General features: G+C 38.1%; 2 protein-coding genes across 2 annotated transcripts in view; one reads left to right on the forward strand and one right to left on the reverse strand.

Annotated features, from left to right (window-relative positions):
* Positions 1-627: 627 nt before the first annotated feature.
* On the forward strand, positions 628-5,757 carry c8a (complement component 8, alpha polypeptide). Its single transcript, XM_087810258.1, has 11 exons — positions 628-825; positions 928-1,039; positions 1,239-1,386; positions 2,201-2,348; positions 2,414-2,603; positions 3,498-3,680; positions 3,872-4,112; positions 4,176-4,307; positions 4,977-5,134; positions 5,204-5,429; positions 5,502-5,757. The coding sequence occupies exons 1-11, from the start codon at positions 713-715 to the stop codon at positions 5,651-5,653; spliced, it is 1,803 nt and encodes a 600-aa protein (XP_087666384.1). The 5' UTR covers positions 628-712; the 3' UTR covers positions 5,654-5,757.
* A 90-nt stretch (positions 5,758-5,847) lies between these two features.
* Positions 5,848-20,604, reverse strand: part of LOC148063396 (uncharacterized) — a 72,625-nt gene continuing 57,868 nt past the window's right edge. The window contains exons 13-27 of the mRNA XM_087811759.1: positions 19,039-19,130; positions 18,714-18,763; positions 16,827-16,987; positions 14,470-14,551; positions 14,249-14,393; positions 12,217-12,364; positions 10,074-10,215; positions 9,863-9,995; positions 9,600-9,797; positions 9,289-9,529; positions 7,663-7,791; positions 7,434-7,597; positions 6,804-6,957; positions 6,181-6,252; positions 5,848-6,110 (exon numbers count right to left, since the gene is read on the reverse strand). Of these exons, the coding sequence (XP_087667885.1) occupies positions 5,956-6,110; positions 6,181-6,252; positions 6,804-6,957; positions 7,434-7,597; positions 7,663-7,791; positions 9,289-9,529; positions 9,600-9,797; positions 9,863-9,995; positions 10,074-10,215; positions 12,217-12,364; positions 14,249-14,393; positions 14,470-14,551; positions 16,827-16,987; positions 18,714-18,763; positions 19,039-19,130 (2,066 nt within the window). The 3' untranslated portion in view covers positions 5,848-5,955. The remainder of the gene's footprint in view (positions 6,111-6,180; positions 6,253-6,803; positions 6,958-7,433; positions 7,598-7,662; positions 7,792-9,288; positions 9,530-9,599; positions 9,798-9,862; positions 9,996-10,073; positions 10,216-12,216; positions 12,365-14,248; positions 14,394-14,469; positions 14,552-16,826; positions 16,988-18,713; positions 18,764-19,038; positions 19,131-20,604) is intronic.

Raw genomic sequence — 20,604 nt, forward strand, 5'->3', positions numbered from 1 at the left:
ACACGCATGCGCACAGAGCGTCCAATCCGCGTCCCTATTAATAATAATAAAAGACAAACAGATAATCATTTTTAAAAATGAGGGTGAGATCAAGTTATTTCAATTTGATCGAAAACTATTGAATAATTTAATTTATTAATTTAACAACTTATATTTAACAACTTATATAAAACTCCTGAGGGATCAATAAAGTTCTACCTTAATATAATGTTGAATAAACATACATTAAATAATAATAAACATACATTAAATCATAATAAACATACATTAAATAATAAACAATATGTTAAATGGGATAGATGGATGGATGGATGGATGGATGGATGATGGATGGATGGATGGATGGATGGATGGATGGATGGGTGTGGTTATGGTAAACAAGAGTTTATCTTCAAAAATGTGTTAAGTGGGTGATGCTTAAGAACATTTTCTAATGTAAATATTTCAATGAAAAGAGAGTTTTGTACAAACAGATACATACTGATGATACAAAAGAGGTCCAACATCTATTTTAGACACACTTAAATCAACACATTAGTCGCCCTTTAAACACTTTCATTGGTACTGACCATTGCGAACCAAACTTTCCCACTTTTAGCAATGGTGTTTACGCTGGATTAATGATTGACAGCTGTTAGTCAAGTCGGTAAAGCCGCTGCAGTGATTTTCCAAGAGCAGTCTTTTTTATTTTTGCTTTATTTTCTGGATTAACATGCCTATGACACGTGCCGAAATAACTTTATTTTTGCTCATTCTTTCATCCACACTGAACCTTCTCTCCAGTGTAAATGTTCCCCGGAGGCAGCGAGTCGCTCCTGATAACAAGTACGGTGTTTTTCTCATCATTCTCATGATTGTATCTTAATATCTGTAACCGTACCTTTAAGTACGTACACCATAACTGATGTTATATTTTTGCACTTTCAGTAACACAACGTTGGCCAGAAGGGTCCGGGATGTAAACAGACCAACACCGATCAACTGCAGGCTGGGGAGCTGGTCGTCTTGGACGCTGTGTGACTCATGTACAGACAAAAAGGTGACAGAGTTTTTATTTTTTTTACTTAAATGTCTGTGATTTTATTGTTATATGTTTGGAAAATAAATAGCAAATATTGATCTGACACTCACTGGATAATCAAATAGTCCAAAGGTTATAAAAAAAGGCAGCACTCATGAAGTAACACAAACTTATTGTGTGACACACACTAGATCTGATTGTACACAATGGTATATAGTTTCGTTTCAGATACATGGAGAAGCCTTCACAGTTTGGTGGGTCGGCGTGTTATGAGTCGCTGTGGGAGACACAGTGGTGTCCTGCTGCCACCACGCCGTGTCTGGTGCCAGACTACTGTGGCGAGAGCTTCACCTGCAGAGAAACAGGCCAGTTCTGTCACAAAACATCCATGCAAAACACTTTTTACCCCAGCCAAGGATGTTATGTTTTTGCCAGTGTTCACCTGCTGGCAAGATAGCTAAATATATATACGTTTAAAAAAAACATTAAAGCATTTTATAACATTTTCAGGAAATTTTCATCAGATTAAAAGTGTTGTTCACTTCAATAGCTTTTAAATGCCGAGTCAGCGAAGTCAGAACTGGATAGAAACCCCCAGAAAAAAAACAAAGAACTAACTAAAAATCCTGGAAAATTGATTTATTGATATTGCTTTGTTTGTCCCTCATTGGGGAAATTTGAATTTTCGCAGCAGATAGTTTAACAAAAAAAAATAATAAACATAGAGTAAACATTTATTTAAACAATATTAGATGATTTAATAATAAATATAATAGAAAAAACTGTAGAAAAATACAAGGGCAGTACAATACAGCAGTTGCAGGAGGGAGTTAAAAAATGCAATTTTCTTTTAATTAATTTTTTTATGTCACTAAGAAAAGAAATTGCCTCCTTGGCCGAGGTATGCACCGTCTCTGTGCTTCTCTCGTTTTTCATCTGCAATGAAACATAAAGGCATCCTATAACCACTGTGTTACCTTAGGGTCAAGGTGACCCGGAGGCCTGAAAACGAATGTGTTTGAGGTATCCCGTTCTCCTTTCTGAGGACCTTTGGGTCACCTTGACCCTGACACGACACGAGGGTTAAGATGAATGACACAATCCTTAAGGATAAAAGCATCATCTCTCTGGGACGACACTGTTTGTTGATGACATCTTGTTGTGTTTGTGTCTCTCCAGGTCGATGCATCAGCAAAAATCTTCGCTGTAATGGAGAGAACGACTGCGACGACTCCTCTGACGAGGACGATTGTGAAAGCATCAATGAGAGACGAGACAAGTGTTCTGGTTTGCGGAGCATTCCGGGAGCAGAACCTGGAACTCTGGGGTTAAAACTAGCATAGTTATCAATTTCAACTTCACACATCAATCGTGAATTATATCTGTTCACAGGTACAATGCTCTGACGGGAGAGTTTATGGATCGAGTGCTCGACCCCTTGTATTTCGGGGGGAAGTGTGAGTACGTCTACAATGGCGAGTGGCGTAAGTTTGCCTACGACGCGTTCTGCGAGAATCTGCACTACAACGAAGACGAGAAGAACTACAGGAAACCCTACAACTACCTTTCCTACCGTTTTGTGGTACTGTGACGTCATCTTTCTGCGACAAGATATTATGACAGTTATGGGCTTAGAGGTTAAACGGAAAAGAAATGGCTAAACATAATAATATTGGAATTTAAATGAACATCTTGGTTGGAAAAAAACAATATTGGAATTCAGCAAATCTCAAATCTCTGTAACATTCTAAAACAATTTTTCTTCCATTGCTGTGCAGTTTGACTACTTAGACTACTCTGTCAGACAATATTATTTCAGCCATTTTATTTTTTAATGCCAATTTAATATTGATCTGAAATAACCCCAAACCTTTTTCCCACCTATAGCATATTATCGTTAGATTAATTTATCTTAACCACCCCGTAACAGACAAGATGCACTTGAGTTATAACACACACATTTTCATGTCCTTAATCTAATCTAAGATAGTATAGGTTTGTATTGTACTTTTCAAAATAAATAAAGTAGGTATAAATAAGATATGAGATGGTAGATTTAACCTCAGCTGCGCAGCTGGCAGTTTTAAGCTTTGTTTATCCATCGAGTCCCTCGGAGGTGGAGACTTCCGGGATTGATGACGCGCAGTGACAAACCTCTATGTTTGACCAATCATAGCAGAGTGGGTGAGGTTGTGTTAAAACAGATTAAATATTTCCATAGAGTTTTGTACAAACATACTGATGAGTACAATAGAGGTCCAATATATATTTTCAGAGTCCACTAGATGGCGGTCTCTGCACTATTTTCCTTTGTTTTTAAACAACAGATCTAATGAAAGATTATATATTTTTTAAACTGATGGCGCCACCTACTGACCTCTAAACAACATGACACTGCTTTATGAAGCTTCATCAGACCATCACTACCTATGACTTCCAGAAAGAGCTATTTTTTAAAAGAATGTCTCCCCTGTAGGCTGAAGCGACATCAGAAGGCTCGCAGGAATATTTCCAGGACGTGGTGAGTTTGTTGAAGGCTCGGAAGACCATGAGGTCATCGAATTCCGGCGTCTCGGTGGGGGTCTATTACGTGCAAGTGGGACTGAGTGGAAGCAAAGAGACGGAGTTCCTGAGGAACGTTTCGCAGCACAGAAATCAGGTAAATCTGAGTCTTAAATATCAAGCTGACATTAAATCCTTGTTAACATTTTTAAATCGCCTCGCTCGCGAACTTTAAAAGTCACATGAATCCGCTCACTGAATTAGAGTTCCTTGGAAATATCAATGTCTGGAACATTCAAGATAATACCTGGAATTCAAAAATAACGTAAAATTGAAAATCATTCTTAGGAACTCGGGTTTATTCGCATTTTATCCAAAGTCCACACGGCGCATTTCAAGATGAGAAGCGATCGGTTGATGCTTCATGAAGACTTCTACGTGTCGCTGATGGAGCTGCCGGAGCGGTACGATTGTGGGATGTACTCCGGGTTCTTCAACACCTTCGGCACTCACTACGTCACGGAGGGAACCATGGGCGGAAACCTGGAATACGTCGTAGTCGTCAACAAAACCTCCCTGGCGGAGTCGAGTCGGTATTAAAGTCCATCTCACGGTGGACTAACTTTACCAAAATCTCGTTTCTTCCCATCAGAAATTGAGATGAAACAGGCGGGTCGATGTCTCGGCGTTTCTCTTGGTATGAGCTACTCCACCGATAGCTACGAAACCTTCCAGCTCTCAGTGGGGAAGGAGGTCTGCAAAAAGAAAGGGACCTTTACTAAAGGTAGGATGTTAAATGAATGTCAATCAACTCATAGCACAGAAGACAGCTAGACCTCTGCCAAGCAGCTCATTTTATAATATTGCCCAGCATTCGTTTTTCTATCTAATTTAATACTTCTTTTAGCATTTGAAATATTGATAGCAAGGAACTCAATCAAACTTGAAGATAGAGTTTTCAAGTTAAAAGTTAGAAGGGGAAAAAATATATAGTAGCCATAGAAGAGAAGTTTATTTATGCCATGACTTTGATTTTGCATGTATATTTACTTAAATCTACATCATAAGAGATCTAAACATTTTCCTTTTTCAGTTCAATTTTTTTTTTAATACTCACATAAACAGAAATCCAAGTCTTAAATAAAACAAGTATTAAATTAAAGATGGTTTTGTTAGCTTTCCGAAAGTTTTACTTGCTTTTGGAATTTTGCTCTGACCTCACGTGGGCCACACAAATACAGTCAAAGGGCCGCACGTGGCCCACAGACCACATTTCCTCAAGTCTTCAGTCGGAGAAAAAGAGTTGTTTTAGCTTAAACCACCAAAAATCGAATTGTATTTTTTTACTTTCCCATTAGCGTTTACTTTAATTTCATTGATGCGTTATTTAGCGAACATCATATTTGAATTGAACTGAAATTAACGCTGAAAAATTCGTTATTTTCGTGGCTAGCTAACGACGCCGGCTCGGCTCACATTGAGGACATCATCACTTTAGTAAAAGGAGGAAACCTGGTCAGCAGCGGTGGACTGCTGGCCATCAGGGACGCCGACACCTACAGGAAATGGGGGGCTTCGCTCAAATATAACCCGACGTTAGTGGAATACGAGGTACAAATCAATTTATGCTTATTTTGTTAAAAATAGATAGGGCAACCTTGTGTTGTATTTCAACCACAGACGATGCCGATCTATGAGCTCGTGCGACTCAGCACGGCCGCGGGTCACGTAGGTCCTCGACTGAGCAACCTAGAGCGAGCGTGGGACGAGTACATGGCGCAATTCCATCCTTGTCGCTGCGCCCCCTGCAGGCACAACGGCATCCCTGTGCTCACCGGAACTTCCTGTAGCTGTATCTGCAAGTCTGGATTCATGGGGCACGCCTGCGAGGAGACCCGGAGAGCAGGTGATGGTGAAGACGGAAATAAAGGTGTGTACGATGTTTATTTCTGACTATTGTTGTTGAACTATTCAACAGACAGGAGAACGGATGGGTCCTGGTCTTGCTGGAACAGTTGGTCATCTTGTACATCCGGAAGAAAAACGCGTAGCAGAACTTGCACTAACCCTGTACCGGCCGGGGGCGGGGCTAATTGTTTAGGCTCCTCCTCCCAGACGAAAAGTTGCTGATTGGACGTGACGTTAAAGATCCATTTTATCGGAACACAGCTGTTCAATGCCTTTTCGATGCTGTTTATTTTGGGACATAATAAAATAAGGGACACATTTAACAACTTGTGAACATTTTTTATCACATTTATTTACATCATTATTAGAAAATAACCTTAATTTGGTAACTTTTTAATGTACTTAAGTCACAAAGATTTATAATTGATCACATTGTTTATCTTGCTAAAACATACTGTAATGAAAACTTTGTTGGCAGTTTAACGGTGTAAAAGGGATGACACTTTACTGTCATCAACTAAAATTCAGAAGCACCGTGTGGACTCGTGGAGGATTCCATGACAGTTCAGGCCTCCGTCCCTAGGAGCTGGATTGTTACACTGTCGGCTTCTGGTCATAGACCCCCCACTGCAGGAGGACCAGGACCCCCAGCAGCTCCAGCTGCCATCAATGGCTACAGCTGAGTGAAATAAATATAGAGAGTTAAAGATTAAAGAAAAAATGTTATCGAGAGTTTTTACAATACTTACTTTTCGGCCTATCTGTGATCTCGCAGCCGAGACCACCGTAGCCGACCGGACATACACAGTCACAGCGAGTGCCTGTTGAGAGGAAGTGCTTAAATGTCAAAGTTATAGTAATAAAGTAGTACCTCCATATTTGGTGGAGTTTTTTTTACAGATACTTCATAATGCATAATGAAGTTAACGATTTTTTCCCTTTTTTAAATTTATTTATTTACATATTTTTAAAATATATTTTACATAAAACAGTATAGCAATAAAATAAAAGTAATGGTCTTTTAATAATAACAGAAAACTGTAATACTATTGTTCTTTGGTATGTGTTAAAAAGTATATTATTATAACTATTATTATTTTAGTTTATTAATCATTTATATAATATTCGTAAATACAGTATTTTATGTAATTGTGTCATGTACTTTTGTATTTATTACTGTATATGTTATTTTCATTTTAAATATTCTATTTACTTTATTTTGATTAAATAAACCTTGTTTTTAATTCTAATTTTTTTTTTTTCCTATTGTACTGTTACAGAGTTTTTTTGTTTTTTTTTAAACAACAAAAAAAAAACATTTTAATTAAATGTTGTTCTTTTTGACTAAAGAAACGTAAAAATATCTTCTGACCTCTCATGACTGCGACACCGTTGTTGCGGCAAGTAGCGCACCTACAGGAGCTGGCCTCGGCCAGGTACTCAGACAGCGCCCTCTTCAGGTTCCTCTTCAGAATGGCATCGTCGGTGAAATCTCTGGAAGTGACCAGCTCAAACAAAGGCCTGGTCTAAACACCAAATTGGGAAAAGACCAAATCAATATTTAAGATCCCCTACGCGTTCAGTGGTTTGTCATAGTGTGCCTTGTTATTATATTACTATGAAAGACTATGTTGACTAGTAAATTGAATCTAAATATATTTAATTATAAATATTTGCAAAAGTGTATTTTAAATGAATACACATATTTTTTTTATCCAGAAGTAAGTTACATGCATTCTCATAATATGTAGTGGATGACCATTTATTAATGTCTTAAAGTCTGAAATCACATTTTTTATTCAAGTCATACATCTCTGTCTAGCTTTCTCTCCACAAGCTCCACAAATAATAAGACACTGGTCACTGCTATTAACTGATAATATCACACCCATATGAGAATCACCCTCCAATGAAGTATAACTGAAGCGACAGTATCTCACATCAGATAAGACCGTGTAATAAAAGATAAAATACATGGTTAAAAAAAAAAGAGGATATTTACCGTCCTCCGAATAAAGTCGGGGTTGAAACGCACGCCCTCGCCCCATAATTTCATCAGCTGTGGGGTGGGAAGCTTCTTGGACACTAACGCGGTGATGGATTCACTCGTGCCGCCCCTGACCACGGCCACAAAGTCCTCCACCATCTGGCCGTTCACGGTGTCCTCTAGAGATGTTACAGCCGGAGAGTGAATGAGATCTGATGTTTGAAAAAAAAGAGTGGAATCTTACCTCCAATCTCGTTGAGCAGGCCCTCACAGGACCCTCCCTGGAAGCCCACTGATACATAAACGCCGTATATGTTGGCTCCAAGCTTCAGGCCTCGCTGCACACAGAATTTGTAGTCTTCCAAGGAGTAATCTGAAATGATAAAATCAGCTCAGTGCTGATGGATGGATGGTAGGGATCCAGCTATGGTTGGTTCTTTCCATGACTTACTTTTGGAAGCTACCCTTAGATTTATTTGGTACTGTGTTACTTCTTCATACCAACTGTTGTTTGCCTCTTACTGTATTGTTCCTTCCAAACTGCATTCTAAGGATTATTTGAACAACTAATGTACATTTATTAAGTTTAACTAGGAAAATGTTAGTGTTGGTGTTTGACTATTTGGAAATTTTCCTACTGACAACATTTTTATCTCCCAAATCTCCCAAGATTGGAAACAGGATCCAGAACCGGCAACTTGCGTTGATGGTTTCAGTTCCATCTTCGTGTAGAAACTAGGAAAAAAGTAGAAAGCAACTACTTGCAAGAACAAATGTTAAACCCAGTCTGCTGCTGTGGTGGAGAAATCAAGCCCCCCTGGTCCTCTGTTACCCATAAAATAGTACACCCTTAAGGTTCTTGTGAAAGAAAAGTTTTTTTTGTGTGTTTTTACATAGTTATATTGTTAGGAACTTCCGGAAGACCTAGATCTATCATTTTGATGCTTCTCAAGCTATAAACTGAATAATCAAGATAGCTAGTGACTTGGGTAACTTTGAATTTCTTTCACATAGTCACATAGTTTTTGCTAGTTTGAGAACTTGTCGATTGTATGATTGTTTACTAGTTGTCAATGTTGTTGTGTATATGCTTATTATTTAGCACCACTTTACTCTTTTAAAAATAATTTGGTTTAGGCTAACTTCTATAGATGACTTTTGGGCTTGTTCAAGGAGTTGTTTCCTGCAGTATTCGTAAGGATCCATCAACACAATATGAATCACGATAAATGGGCATCAAAATTTTGGTTAATTTTAACATTATACAGCCTAATTCATCAAGTCATAAAACTTGTCAACAGGGGGTCTTTAACTCAATCGCACAAGGGGCCAAAATGTGTATATTTACTAGGAGTGTGTATTGGAAAGAACCTCGCAATACAATACGTATTGAAACGATAAAATATATAGTGATACTGTAGGAACAAGAATACATTTGTAGTATTGTCCGAGTACTTGACTCTGGTGTTGCAGAATTTACAGACCGAATGACTCTTGACGAAGTCGTAACTGCTTTCATTTGTTGAAACCAAAATATGTCCAAACATTAGCATTAAAAACTGCTGCAGTTGACTGTATCCTCTTGTCCTCAGTCATTGCCAGGACCTCATTGTTCCTTTAGCTGCGTAGGACATAATGACTGTACATGTACAGTATATACATATATATATATATACATATCATACTTGAGCTATTAAAGGTATTATGGAAACACATAAAATGTTATTTGCAAACCAAATATCAATAAATATATATATATATTTTAACACCCCTAGAGCTTCCTGTATGAAGAATGGCTTTTTCCTCTGCAGCTTTAGTTGGGTTTGCTCTGTTGACTAACCGTTTTGTAGCTTCATACCTTTCTACTTACCAGTCTTCTCAAGCTTTTCTTTGTCCAGGATGACAGTGTGTTCATATTCACCACCGAGTGCAGCTTCCGTGACATAGTGAGTCCCGTAATCCCTGTAGATCTGACTGTATTCGCCGTAAACATAGGACTGTGGCAAAGAGCGAAGTCGCTTCAGGAAGTCCTTGTGAAGCATCAGCCCTTCGGATTTCAGCATGTACTGGGCCAACTCTAGTTCTGCCTTGGCCCTCACAAAACTGCTTTTCTGTCACAAGAAATGCGTTATATCGTCGTAAAGTCTCTAAAGGAAAAAATGTTGTAGTAAATTGGATCACCTTCCCAGATGCCCGGCGAGTCTTCTGGACCGACTTGGTGAATTTAGCATTGTTGTAGTTGTAGCCAAACTCAAAAACGCCTGGGAAGCTAAACCCAGTGAAAACTTGTGTTTGGGTCATCCTTTCCTTTATGGTGTGATCCATATAGGCCGAGTATGAATCAAAGGTATTCAGAGTGAAATCAAACGAGCCCTTTGTCTGAATGAAAGATATACGTTAGAGATGTCTCTTAATGAGAGCCGTCTGGAGTGAAGGCGATCCACCTGGGTTGTGTACTGCTGCAAGTTGTGAGGCTTCCTGAACCTGACGTCCTGGATGTAGTGCGGCAAACAACTGCCTCCGTAGTATCTGTTGTCGAGCACGACTCCCTCCAGGTTGCTGTTCAACGCGTTGATTCTAGCAGGGAAAGAAGCTCCTCAGAACACCTTTTTCACCAGAGAACCTCTTATCATTTCCAACTTCAGTGCGACTCACCCTTTGGCGAGGTTCTCGATCCCCCAGTACTCCTCGGCTTCCTGCCTGCAGGGCTTCCGGACGCCCTGACACGCTTCTTCATCGGACATGTCGCCGCAGTCGTCCTCGCCGTTGCACTGGAGACCTCTGGGAATACAGCGACCTGGATGATAATGTCATTTTTGAGATCAAATGAGACAAACAGCCGCTGAGAAAATATTGACTCATGCGGATAAACGAGTCCCTCGGGCAGACTTGTATTGTTAAACAGTAATATGCTACTTGTTTAAGTGCTTTGTGACCCTGGTCTGGAAAAACACTCTATAAATATAAATTACTTACTTAATATGCTACTTGCTACTGCTTAGTAAAGCTTGAAAGTAACTAAAAAAAATCTTTTAATCCCAGTGTCACACTGGGATTATAGTTTTTTGAGTATCCTGTGTACCTTTGTGTATGGAATAGTCTATATTTCGGTACCTCGTTCTGATCCTCATAATAGGAATACTATGTACATCAAGCAAACCCCTCTAGTTGAGCCAAAAATTCAAAATTACGACTCACCCTGATGTCAGGGTTGGGATTATTTTCAGAGTAATTTGTTCTTTTTTTTATAGTTATAAGCAAAAATGTATGCTTATTTTAATGTAGCGACTGGAGCTCTGTTGTCTTTGTCGTAATCTTCCACCAAAAAGACACAATAAAAATAATCTAAACACCTCCATACTGCTTGTCTGTAACGTCCAAGTACTATTGAAGCAGCTAGTCCAGCATCGCCCGCTACAAACAAGCTTAAACTATAGACTTATTTTAGTTTTTCTGAAACAGTTCCTCTTGTGGAGGCTTTAATACAAGATGGACGTTATGTGTGTCTTTTTGGACCAAGATGAAGAGGAAGACCACTGAGTTCCAGTTGCTACATTAGCATGGATTTGCATTTTTGTCTTTGACTCTAAAAAGGAAGAGATTTCTCTGAAAATAATCTCAACCCTTAGTTCGACATGAGGGTGAGTAGAAAATGAGTGAATATTTGGTGTTCTATCCATTTAACACTTGTGGTTGTTGGTTTGGTTTCTATTTAGTTAGTTCATCTGTTGGGGGCCAAGTCTTAAGTTAGTTGAAATAATGGCGAGAAAAGGTAAAATCGTTGGCTTATCTAACAGCTACAACCTTTTTAACCTCTCCTTATAAACAGTTCTGAATCTGCTTCCATGGTACATCAGAACCTTCGGAGATGCCATAAACTTGGAGAATCTTCTTTATCTGTAAACTTGAAAGTAAAACCTGGGCTCTGACTGGTTAAAATATGTCTACTTTGCTTGGTAATTAAAGATGACACTGTTACCCTTCTCTTACATAATAGCATGAGCAGTTGTGGTACATAATAGTAACTATTAGTTGACTTATTCAGAACCATTTAACCCAAACATGGACAAAGTGCAATTTATTACAAATTGATTCATTTATTTTAACATATTAAAACATCACAGGTTGCTTTTCCACTTTTTTTTCCTTCCTTTGATTTACCTTCCTTTTGAGTATTTACTTTTCCTTAACATAAGTTTCAAGTCCTATTTTGAAAAACCATGGCTTTTATCACATTTAACATTTTATTTTATATATAATAAAATAACAACAGCAGCTTATCTGGCTTAGCTATGAAATGTCAGGGCATAAAGACATATTTTAAATCTTCTGCTTTTTAAATTTGTTTAGCAAATATTTGGTTTCTTTACTATTGGTTGACGATAGTCACAGTAAAAAAATGTGACCACTGTTAAAATGTAATTTCCCGGCCCTGGTTTAAGTAATACTTGTGTCACGGACTAGAATCTTGTTGATTTCACTACTAAAACACCCAGTATAAAAAAAGCTGCTGTCATTTTTATCATCAAATTCTGATTGTGAATTATGTTTTTCTATACCAGAGATTAGAACCTTGTAGACTTAAGCGTTTCCCCTAAATTAAATATATTTTTTACCTCCTTACTGGAGGATTTCCTACTAAAAACATGTCTTAAAAGACATCCTGAAGCTGCACCCGTGCAGGGGGGGAAAGCTGAGCTACATCGTCGGCGGAATATTAACAATCTTCCTGTGACTTGAATTCATAAGCGTCTCTGAGGTGTAGCAAGGATGAAGACCACGGCGTTGGCGAAGTTACCTGTCTGGCTACAGAGGAATCCATCGCACGGAGGAATATTTTCACATTTGTATCGAGCGGGAACATCACAGGCCTCCTCCTGCCTGCTGTGGAAATGACACGGCTCGCCTCCGAACTGAGAAGCCCGGACTAGTTTGGTGAAGCGATACTGCAGGAAAAGAGGAAGACATAAATGGTCAGGAAGACACAAGAGGCCGCTTGCCAGCATCCAATAAAAGTGGAGAAGGGAGCCTGGAACACACTCCTGGGAGCCGTAACAGGCGGGATTACATTAGTGGGCTGTTTTCACTTTGTCATGTCAGGTTTATTAATTTGCTTCTGTGCAGAGTGGATGAGATCGAGGCGCAAAGTACATCAGCGGAGACCTTTTGGCAACGCTGGCGCTTTTGTCCTTCCTCCCCGAGATGTGAAAGTGTGTCACCCGAGTCCAACGACATGCACTGCATCATAATGTCGGCGCCACATGGACGCACACCATCTTTGTATTCTTTCACAGTTACGCCGAGTCATGGTTGGCGTGCGCTCCTCCTCAACGATTGGTTAGTTTTCACCTTGTACAGACAATTTTATATGCTCTTAAAATGCCAAAATGTATTTACAAGAAGGTTCTTTAATTTAATCAATCAATTATTACGAGGAGTATGTATTGGTTAGAATATAGTGATACAAATCACGATACAGGGGCAGCGATACAACATATTGTGATATATTGTGATAGTGTACAAATGTATTTGTAGTATTATACGAGTATTGACTTCAGTGTTGCAGAATTTACAGACCACATGACTCTTGATGAAGTCGTAACTGCTTTCATTTGTTTTGAGACCCAAATGTGACCACACGTCAGCTTTAAAAGCTGCTGGAGTCAACTGTATCCTCTCGTCCTCAGTCATTGTCAGGATTTTTATTGTTCCTTTAGCTGTGGAGGATGTAATGACTGTTGGTGTGAATTGACAAAAATCTGGCAAACTATACGCATCAGGTACACGGGAAACCAAAACCACATATTTCGAAATATTGTGATAATTGAGACATGGATGTATTTGTAGTATTTTTCAAGTACTCGGCTCTCGTGTTGCAGGATTTACAGTCAACATGACTCTTGACGGAGTCAGAACGGTTTTCACTGGTTTTGAAACCAAACATCAGCTTTAAAAGCTGCCAGAGTCGATTGTATCCTCTAGTCCTCAGTTATCATCTGGATCTTGTGGGACATTATTGTTCCTTTAGCTGTATAGGAAGTAATGACTGCTGCCATCTAGTGGCCGGAAGTTTATTTGCGACCCAAATTACCACAACATGAACAAATGTTAATTGTAAATTATATTTAGTTATTATATTTTAAATACTTATTAAATTACAAATAATAAAAGAACTATGGTAAAAAGTAAATTTGACTTTCAAGCCAAAAATTAAAAAAAGAAAAGGATACAGTGCTGTTGAATATCGATACAGCATCGCGGAAAATAATATCACGATGTATCTCTATATCGATATATCGCCCCCTAATATTTTTAACAAGAAGTAAGACTCCTATGATTTTTCTTTTAATTTTTGGAGGCTTGATTTATCAAATCTATCTTCGTATTTGCCATCCTTGCTAAAACAAATATCTTTCCTTTGACATCAGTTTTATTTTTGTAGGTCTCTGTATTATTTGAGACATCAATGATCTCTGTTCCTTATCTGAAACACTCTTTAAAGGTCATAAATTAAACATTAATCTTCTGTTACCACATAAAAGGGAAATTAAAACTGTTAAGTTAGGCATTTTAATATCATTGTGAATAAATGGTCTTTAGTCACTGCATAGTTTCCTCATGTCCAGAAAGTATTTTGCCTACTTTTTTAATTTAAAATGAATACATTTACATTACTTTAACAATTTAAATGATGCCCTGGATACCATAAATCTAAACTAGTAAATGTCAAGCGTAAATGAGACTTTGTTTTCTAGATTGACCCAGATATCCGGTTGTTGTTCGGTTGACCTCACAAATGTTGAAAGCCTGTTTAGCGTTAGCATACGTACTCTCTTCTTCTGACAGGTGTCACATCTCGACCACTGACTCCACTCTGACAAGACACAGTCCACAGGATGAACCGGCCGATCGACCACCGACCGAGCCTCGCGCGTGACCGGATCATCGCGGCTGCTCACGACCACCGCAATGTTGCTGCACAAAACATGCATTATAATGGTAGAAATAGCAACTCTGGTAGTAGAAATATAAGAATGTTAGGAGACAATACCTGATTAGAAGAAGTTTAAAAGCACAGCCAAAGAAATTCCAAAGATTTGTGTGAGTCTGCGCTGAAAACATTGTGTTGGAATCTGAACAAAGACACACACGTCGCAGTGCAAACACACACTGATCATGGTTCAACATCAGACCAATACACAAACAGAGGAAGCCTGGTTTTTAACTCTCCAATCGGAGTAGTTTCAACTCTTTATTCTTAAGAAAAAAAGTTCCTTAAAAAAAAGGACTTCATGTCACCAAAACAAAAGTTTAAAAGGTTGGATCAGCAGCTAAAGTATATATTAGAACTTTAAATATTTTTTTCAAAAATGAATAGGATTGAAAGTGGTTGCACAACATGATAAATCCCCACATTGATCAAAATACTTTGGGACATATTTGAGCACATGAATAGACTTTAAACTGGCTTCAGCTTCAGTGATTTTACAGAATGACACAATAATGTGACGCACAGCCGTGACTAACTGAGCAATGTGCATGTCGGCGACTTATTCTTTAAATACGTTTCAGATATTGATGCTTTATGATTAGTTTTCTTGTGGGTCCCCAAACTATTGAATCTCTTACCAGGACACATTCATTAATGCCCGTGTATTTAACATTTTGTTATGGAAATTATTATTACATTATAATTATTATTATTATTAGTGCAGCAAAGTACAGAAATGTATCAAATCCAACATTATTCTGTTAGGAAATAGTTCAAATATGAGTTAATGTTACATATATATATATACATATAAATATATATATATGTGCGAATGCACACCACTGTCATTTTAAAATGATTTATCCTTGGACTATAGGTAGAATTTAAACATTTGTAACTATTATATATGGCTGTGTATTGGCAAAAATCCAGCGATACGATACACATTAAATACAGGAGAAACAAATCCATGTATTGCGATATATTGTGATAATCAAGACAAGGGTATAATTGTAGTTTTGTTCAAAGTACTTGACTCTGGTGTTGCAGAAACCAAAATATGTCCATCAGCTTTAAAAGCTTCTGGAGTTGACCGTATCCTCTCATCCTCAGTCATCGTCAGGGCGTAATGACTACTGACATCTAACCAACCCAAAAGTATTTTGCATGTTAATTTCACATTTTAAAAATGTATTATTATTTATTTTAAACACACTTTATTGAACTACAAACCAAAAATGACAAATATGATTTGTAAGTCAAAAATTAAATGTTTACAGTGCTGTTGAATATCAAAGAAAAGAACATCGTCATGTTGATATTTTACTTACTTTTGGAGTAAATACTTTACCCAGAGCTAAGCTAACATGGCTAGGTAAATTGCATCAACGGCGACGTTTCTCTCTGAATTTTACTACATTTTCAAAAGATTCACCAATTCTTAGTAAGGAAACAATGCTTTTTAACATTTTTTTTAAATATACCTTCTTGATCAATATCGGCGCAGTTGCAATGTGCAAAGGGAAGCTAACTTAAGCTAGCAGGTGGGAGCTAACAAACCTTTCCCGCAAAACTTTTTTTTTTTTTTCTGCAATACATGGATTCAAAAAACTAAAATAAAACAAGTGGGCGACAAAAGCAAATAGTGGGAATCACATGATATTTTATTTGTGATTTAACAGTGTCATGGGTACAACGGGGAAACTCATAGAAGTACAAAAGTCCATTATTCTCTTCTTAATGACATTTCTCCATAAATAAAATTTACAAAATATTTTTTGGACTTTCCTTTTCCATACACAAGAAGGGGTTACCATTACCGAGTCGAGTAGTGATAATTCCATTGATTGATATATATTTATATATATATAATGCTGCATTTATGTTTTTGATTGAGTGTGGGCGAAAAAAAAAATGTTTGTGGAATATCTTAAAAAATAATAACACCAAAAAAAAGCAGGAAATTCTGCCTGTTTTTTTTTTTTTTTTTCTTCTTCACAATAAAAATGCATTTTAAACAAGAGGCTTGTGGTTTTTCTTTTCCTTCTCCCCAGAACAAATGAGGCAGATAAAGCAGACCTTACTCTGAAAGACCGTGTCACATAGATTCACATTTCATACCTCACCCACCGAACAAAGAGGTTTGCAGAAAGAAAAAGTGGAAGCAGAAACATGAGGGAGGGGTTCGCTGTCTTTTTAAAGAAAGTTATTGAAGAGCTGTGATATGGCTGAGAAGCTCAGGAAAAGGGAAAGGGAAGATTCTTATTTACAAAGTAGAAGTTTGGCAATTTTTCGACGCCTTAAAGTCTTTTAATTCTGGCGTTTCTCGATGGCTCAGAGTCACCATTTCGGCTTCACAGCTTATAAAACAGGAAATAAAAATCATAGTCATTTTTCTTTCAAGAAAAGCTGCTCACAGTTTTGGATGTTTCCACATGCGAATGGTCGTCCACCAGCCGCGCCGTCAGAAGGTTTTTTGGCAAAAAACCATGAGCTCAGTCTCTGCTGGTCACCAGAAATAGATCGATCACTGAAGGGTTCAAATCCCACTCGTTTAAGGTCACTGATCGCTTCCTTGCTGAGATGTCATTCGATTGGATGATTAAGCCACAGTCATGCGAGGGGAGAACAGTGTTTGGCCTCTGGAGGATTTCTCAGCTTATAAACATACTGCCAAAATATCCTATTAAGGTTAAAAAAAGAACAAGTCTTTGTGATCCAGCGGTGGAGAGAACCTGCACTCGGCAATCCCACAACTATCTTATGACTGTTTTGGCTGTAAGAACTTCAGTCCCTGCAAGAGAAGAAGAAACATTTTATTTTCACTAGTATTAAGAATTAAACACACAGTGATTAAAAGCTTCTTCATCTATATGAACTAAATTAGACCTGCTCACTCTTGAATATAATAAAATCATTGCAATTAAATGTATTAATGTTAATAAGTGTAGATCCTAAGTGTAGGCCAAAAAGAAATGTTATGAAAAATAATCCAAAATACTGACATTTAATATTTATTTATTATTTATAATTCATTTTTCACTTTTAATTAAAAGAGTGAAAAGAGTCTTAAAACGTATTATGAATAATTTGGTTTTACTGAAAACATTTTTAAATTATTCTTTTACTTTTGGAATACATAACAGCAAATCATAATCATAAGAAATAATGTTTTAATATTCATTTTCTCACTCTCCCACTCATTTTCTAAATAGAATTATCATTTGGAATTGAAAAAAATGCAACTTAAAATGCACTGCACTCTCAACCTTTACATTTGATCAAATATATTAGCATCATTTATTGATTTTATTGTATATATTTGTATTTTATTTGTATATTTATTTGTACCTTGTAATTTACTCAAAAAGGAAGGGAAAAAAGGAATTCAACCATCCATAGTTTTTACTTTATCATGGTGTGATCTTTAAAAAAATGTATTTCCCATTATTTAAGAAATGTTATCTGGTTTTATTATAATTATGAATTTTTGCATTTTATTTTGGAAATAAACTAGAGATAGAGATGAATAGAGATAAAAAAGGAAGAAAAAATGTACCTTAACCAATCCATATCAAAATATACAAGTTTAGTTTATTATTAATACTATTACTATTTATTTTTTTATTTGTTCTAAATTCTTTAAAATTGTAGTAAAAAAAAAAAAAAAAGCTGAGAGCACAAAATTTAAAAAAATGATCAGAAAGATTATACTGTTCATTCTATTATCTTTCAAGATAAAAATAAATTCAACTTTCAATATTTCATACTTTTTGTATAAAGTTTTTAATTTTTAAAAAATATTTTTATTGAAACCCAGAGCATATTCGGAAATTCCTTAAACCGCTTCCATTCAAAGAAATAAAAGTATTAACTATTTATTTCCTTCTAAAAAAAGTTGCGGGTGGAAAAGTGATCCCATCTTCACCTCTAAGGGGCAACATTGTGCCTTTCTAAATTCAGAGCGGACTCGCGCGGTCACAATGACAGACGAATTGCTCTTAAAACAAGACCCTCCTCCCCTCACTGGCAGTAAAGCTTCCCTCTGCAAGAAGAGAGGAGATAAAGTAACACATGAAAATATAAAGCTTATATAAAAAAAGGACTTCACTCAAGACTTAATAGAAGGAGATTAAACTGACATGGCGGAGACTTCAAGGACCAAAATGCAGGCTGCTCATATATAGAGGCTAATAAGAAGAGAGGAGGAGGAGGAGGAGGAAGAGGAAGAGGCTGATGAAACACTCACTGTGTCTCCTGTTCTCTAGCTGTCTTCCTGTGGACAAGCTTCAATCTCCGCAGGCTCTTGAGTGCCACCTGCTGGTGACGGAGACACCGGCCTCTCCGCACAGTCCTGAGGACGACAACGTTACTCACTTTCACTGAAGAATTAATCCAACATCACACAATCATTGTAAATCACAACTCCGATCTTTGATCTCATCGCAAATGCCGTAATTACAGCGCGTGAATAATTGCTCGACCTTTAGCTTCCAAATTGATTCGACATTTCGCTAAACATCTTCGCCCGGATGAGTCGCGTGACATTCCGCGTGATGAGCGTCGTACATGAAAGGACATCATTCCAGGTGACGATTATTGACTGCTCGTGGCCCTCGGGGGACTCACCGATTGTTCCTCCTTGGTGGCGCTGGAGTCTACGGGAGAGGGGTCTGCGGGGAGGTCTGAGGCGGAGCCCTGTTGAGGCGCAGGAGTGGACGCTGTGGAGAAAGAAGATGGAATACATGATGGACCTTTTGAAGCATAGATCATTAGGTGAGTCATACTCCTTGAAGGAACCATGAGTAGAATTTGAAATTCTGGGAATCGCAGCCATTCTTCAACCCACCAACACCAGGGAGAACCAAGGCTTAAAACCGTCAACATCACAAGATCAGGGAGATTTTCTTTGAGACCAGAAGGTGGCACAGAGGAACATCTAACATGTGTTAGATGTTTTGGAGATAAGGTCAGAGAGGCCAGAATGAGATGGTTTGGTCAGAGGAGGGATAGTGAGTATATTGGTAGAAGGAATTGGAACTGCCAGGCAGGAGGTCTAGAGGAAGACCAAAGAGAAGGTTTGTGGATGTAGTGATAGAGGACATGAAGTTGGTTGGTGTGAGAGAGGGGGATACAGGGTTTATAAGAAGGAGGTTGATTCGCTGTGGCGACCCCTGATGGTAGCAAATGAAAGGAAAAGAAGAAGACCAGAAGGTGGCACAGGATCGGGGCAAGGGTATTCCAAATCCACATCTCCAATTCCAACCTTGCCCGTTTCTTCAAACACCGTACAGGTTATCGAGAACGATACACCAGGAATGGTTCTCCACCCGCTTGTATTTTCAGAGAGACGGGCGAACCACTTTTAGAACTCCATTTTTTGGTTAACTTCTGGTAAGGAACGTATCTTTTGTCCTGGTCTAAACACCCATGATCATTCAATGAAGTACCACAGGGATTACCGCCAGTACCTCTTTTGGTGCTTCGAGACCAGGGGTGGGCAAAGTGTTCCACAAAGGGCTTCAGTGGGTGCAGGTTTTTGTTCCAACCAATTGAGAGGACACCTTTTGACCAATCAGGTTATCTTAGGAGTGTGATCAGTTGACCGGCAGTCTGGTGTTGCTTGTTTTAGCTGAAACCTCATTGGTTAAACTGTGCATGCTCCATCGGTTGGAACAGAAACCTGCACTACCCCGGACCTTTAAGGACGGGTTTGTCCACCCCTGTTTTAGAAGCAGTTAATCCAGACTGTCTGGACCAAAACCTGCCCAAAATCTACCACCACAGCTCCCGGTAATCCCCGGAAAACAATCATAGGACCCCAATACACTTAGAAATGTGCAAAGTGTAAACCGAGACAACAGGGATGGAATCACCTGGATTTCCTAGAACCAATTGCCTAAAGGTTTTTTTTAAGCTTCCATAAAAAGGTATTTCTGACGTTGAAAGATGTCACAGTATACGTGAAAAGAAGAACAGGTACGTAAATCTTTGGATACCATCGTCTGCATTGAGGTCTAATGGGATTTGACCCATACAAGAATGACAAGATTCATGTGCAAAAAACCCCAAAATGGATACGTGTGAATTTAACGTAATGGTCCTTTTTATTTTTACCCAAATTGAGAGAATTGTCTTCATCCAGAAACTGGTGAGCTTTTCATTGTCATTTGGCCAACTTGCAACATTCTGCTT

Source organism: Callionymus lyra, chromosome 16 (assembly GCF_982586985.1).
Source record: "Callionymus lyra chromosome 16, fCalLyr1.hap1.1, whole genome shotgun sequence".
Classification (NCBI taxonomy): domain Eukaryota; kingdom Metazoa; phylum Chordata; class Actinopteri; order Syngnathiformes; family Callionymidae; genus Callionymus; species Callionymus lyra.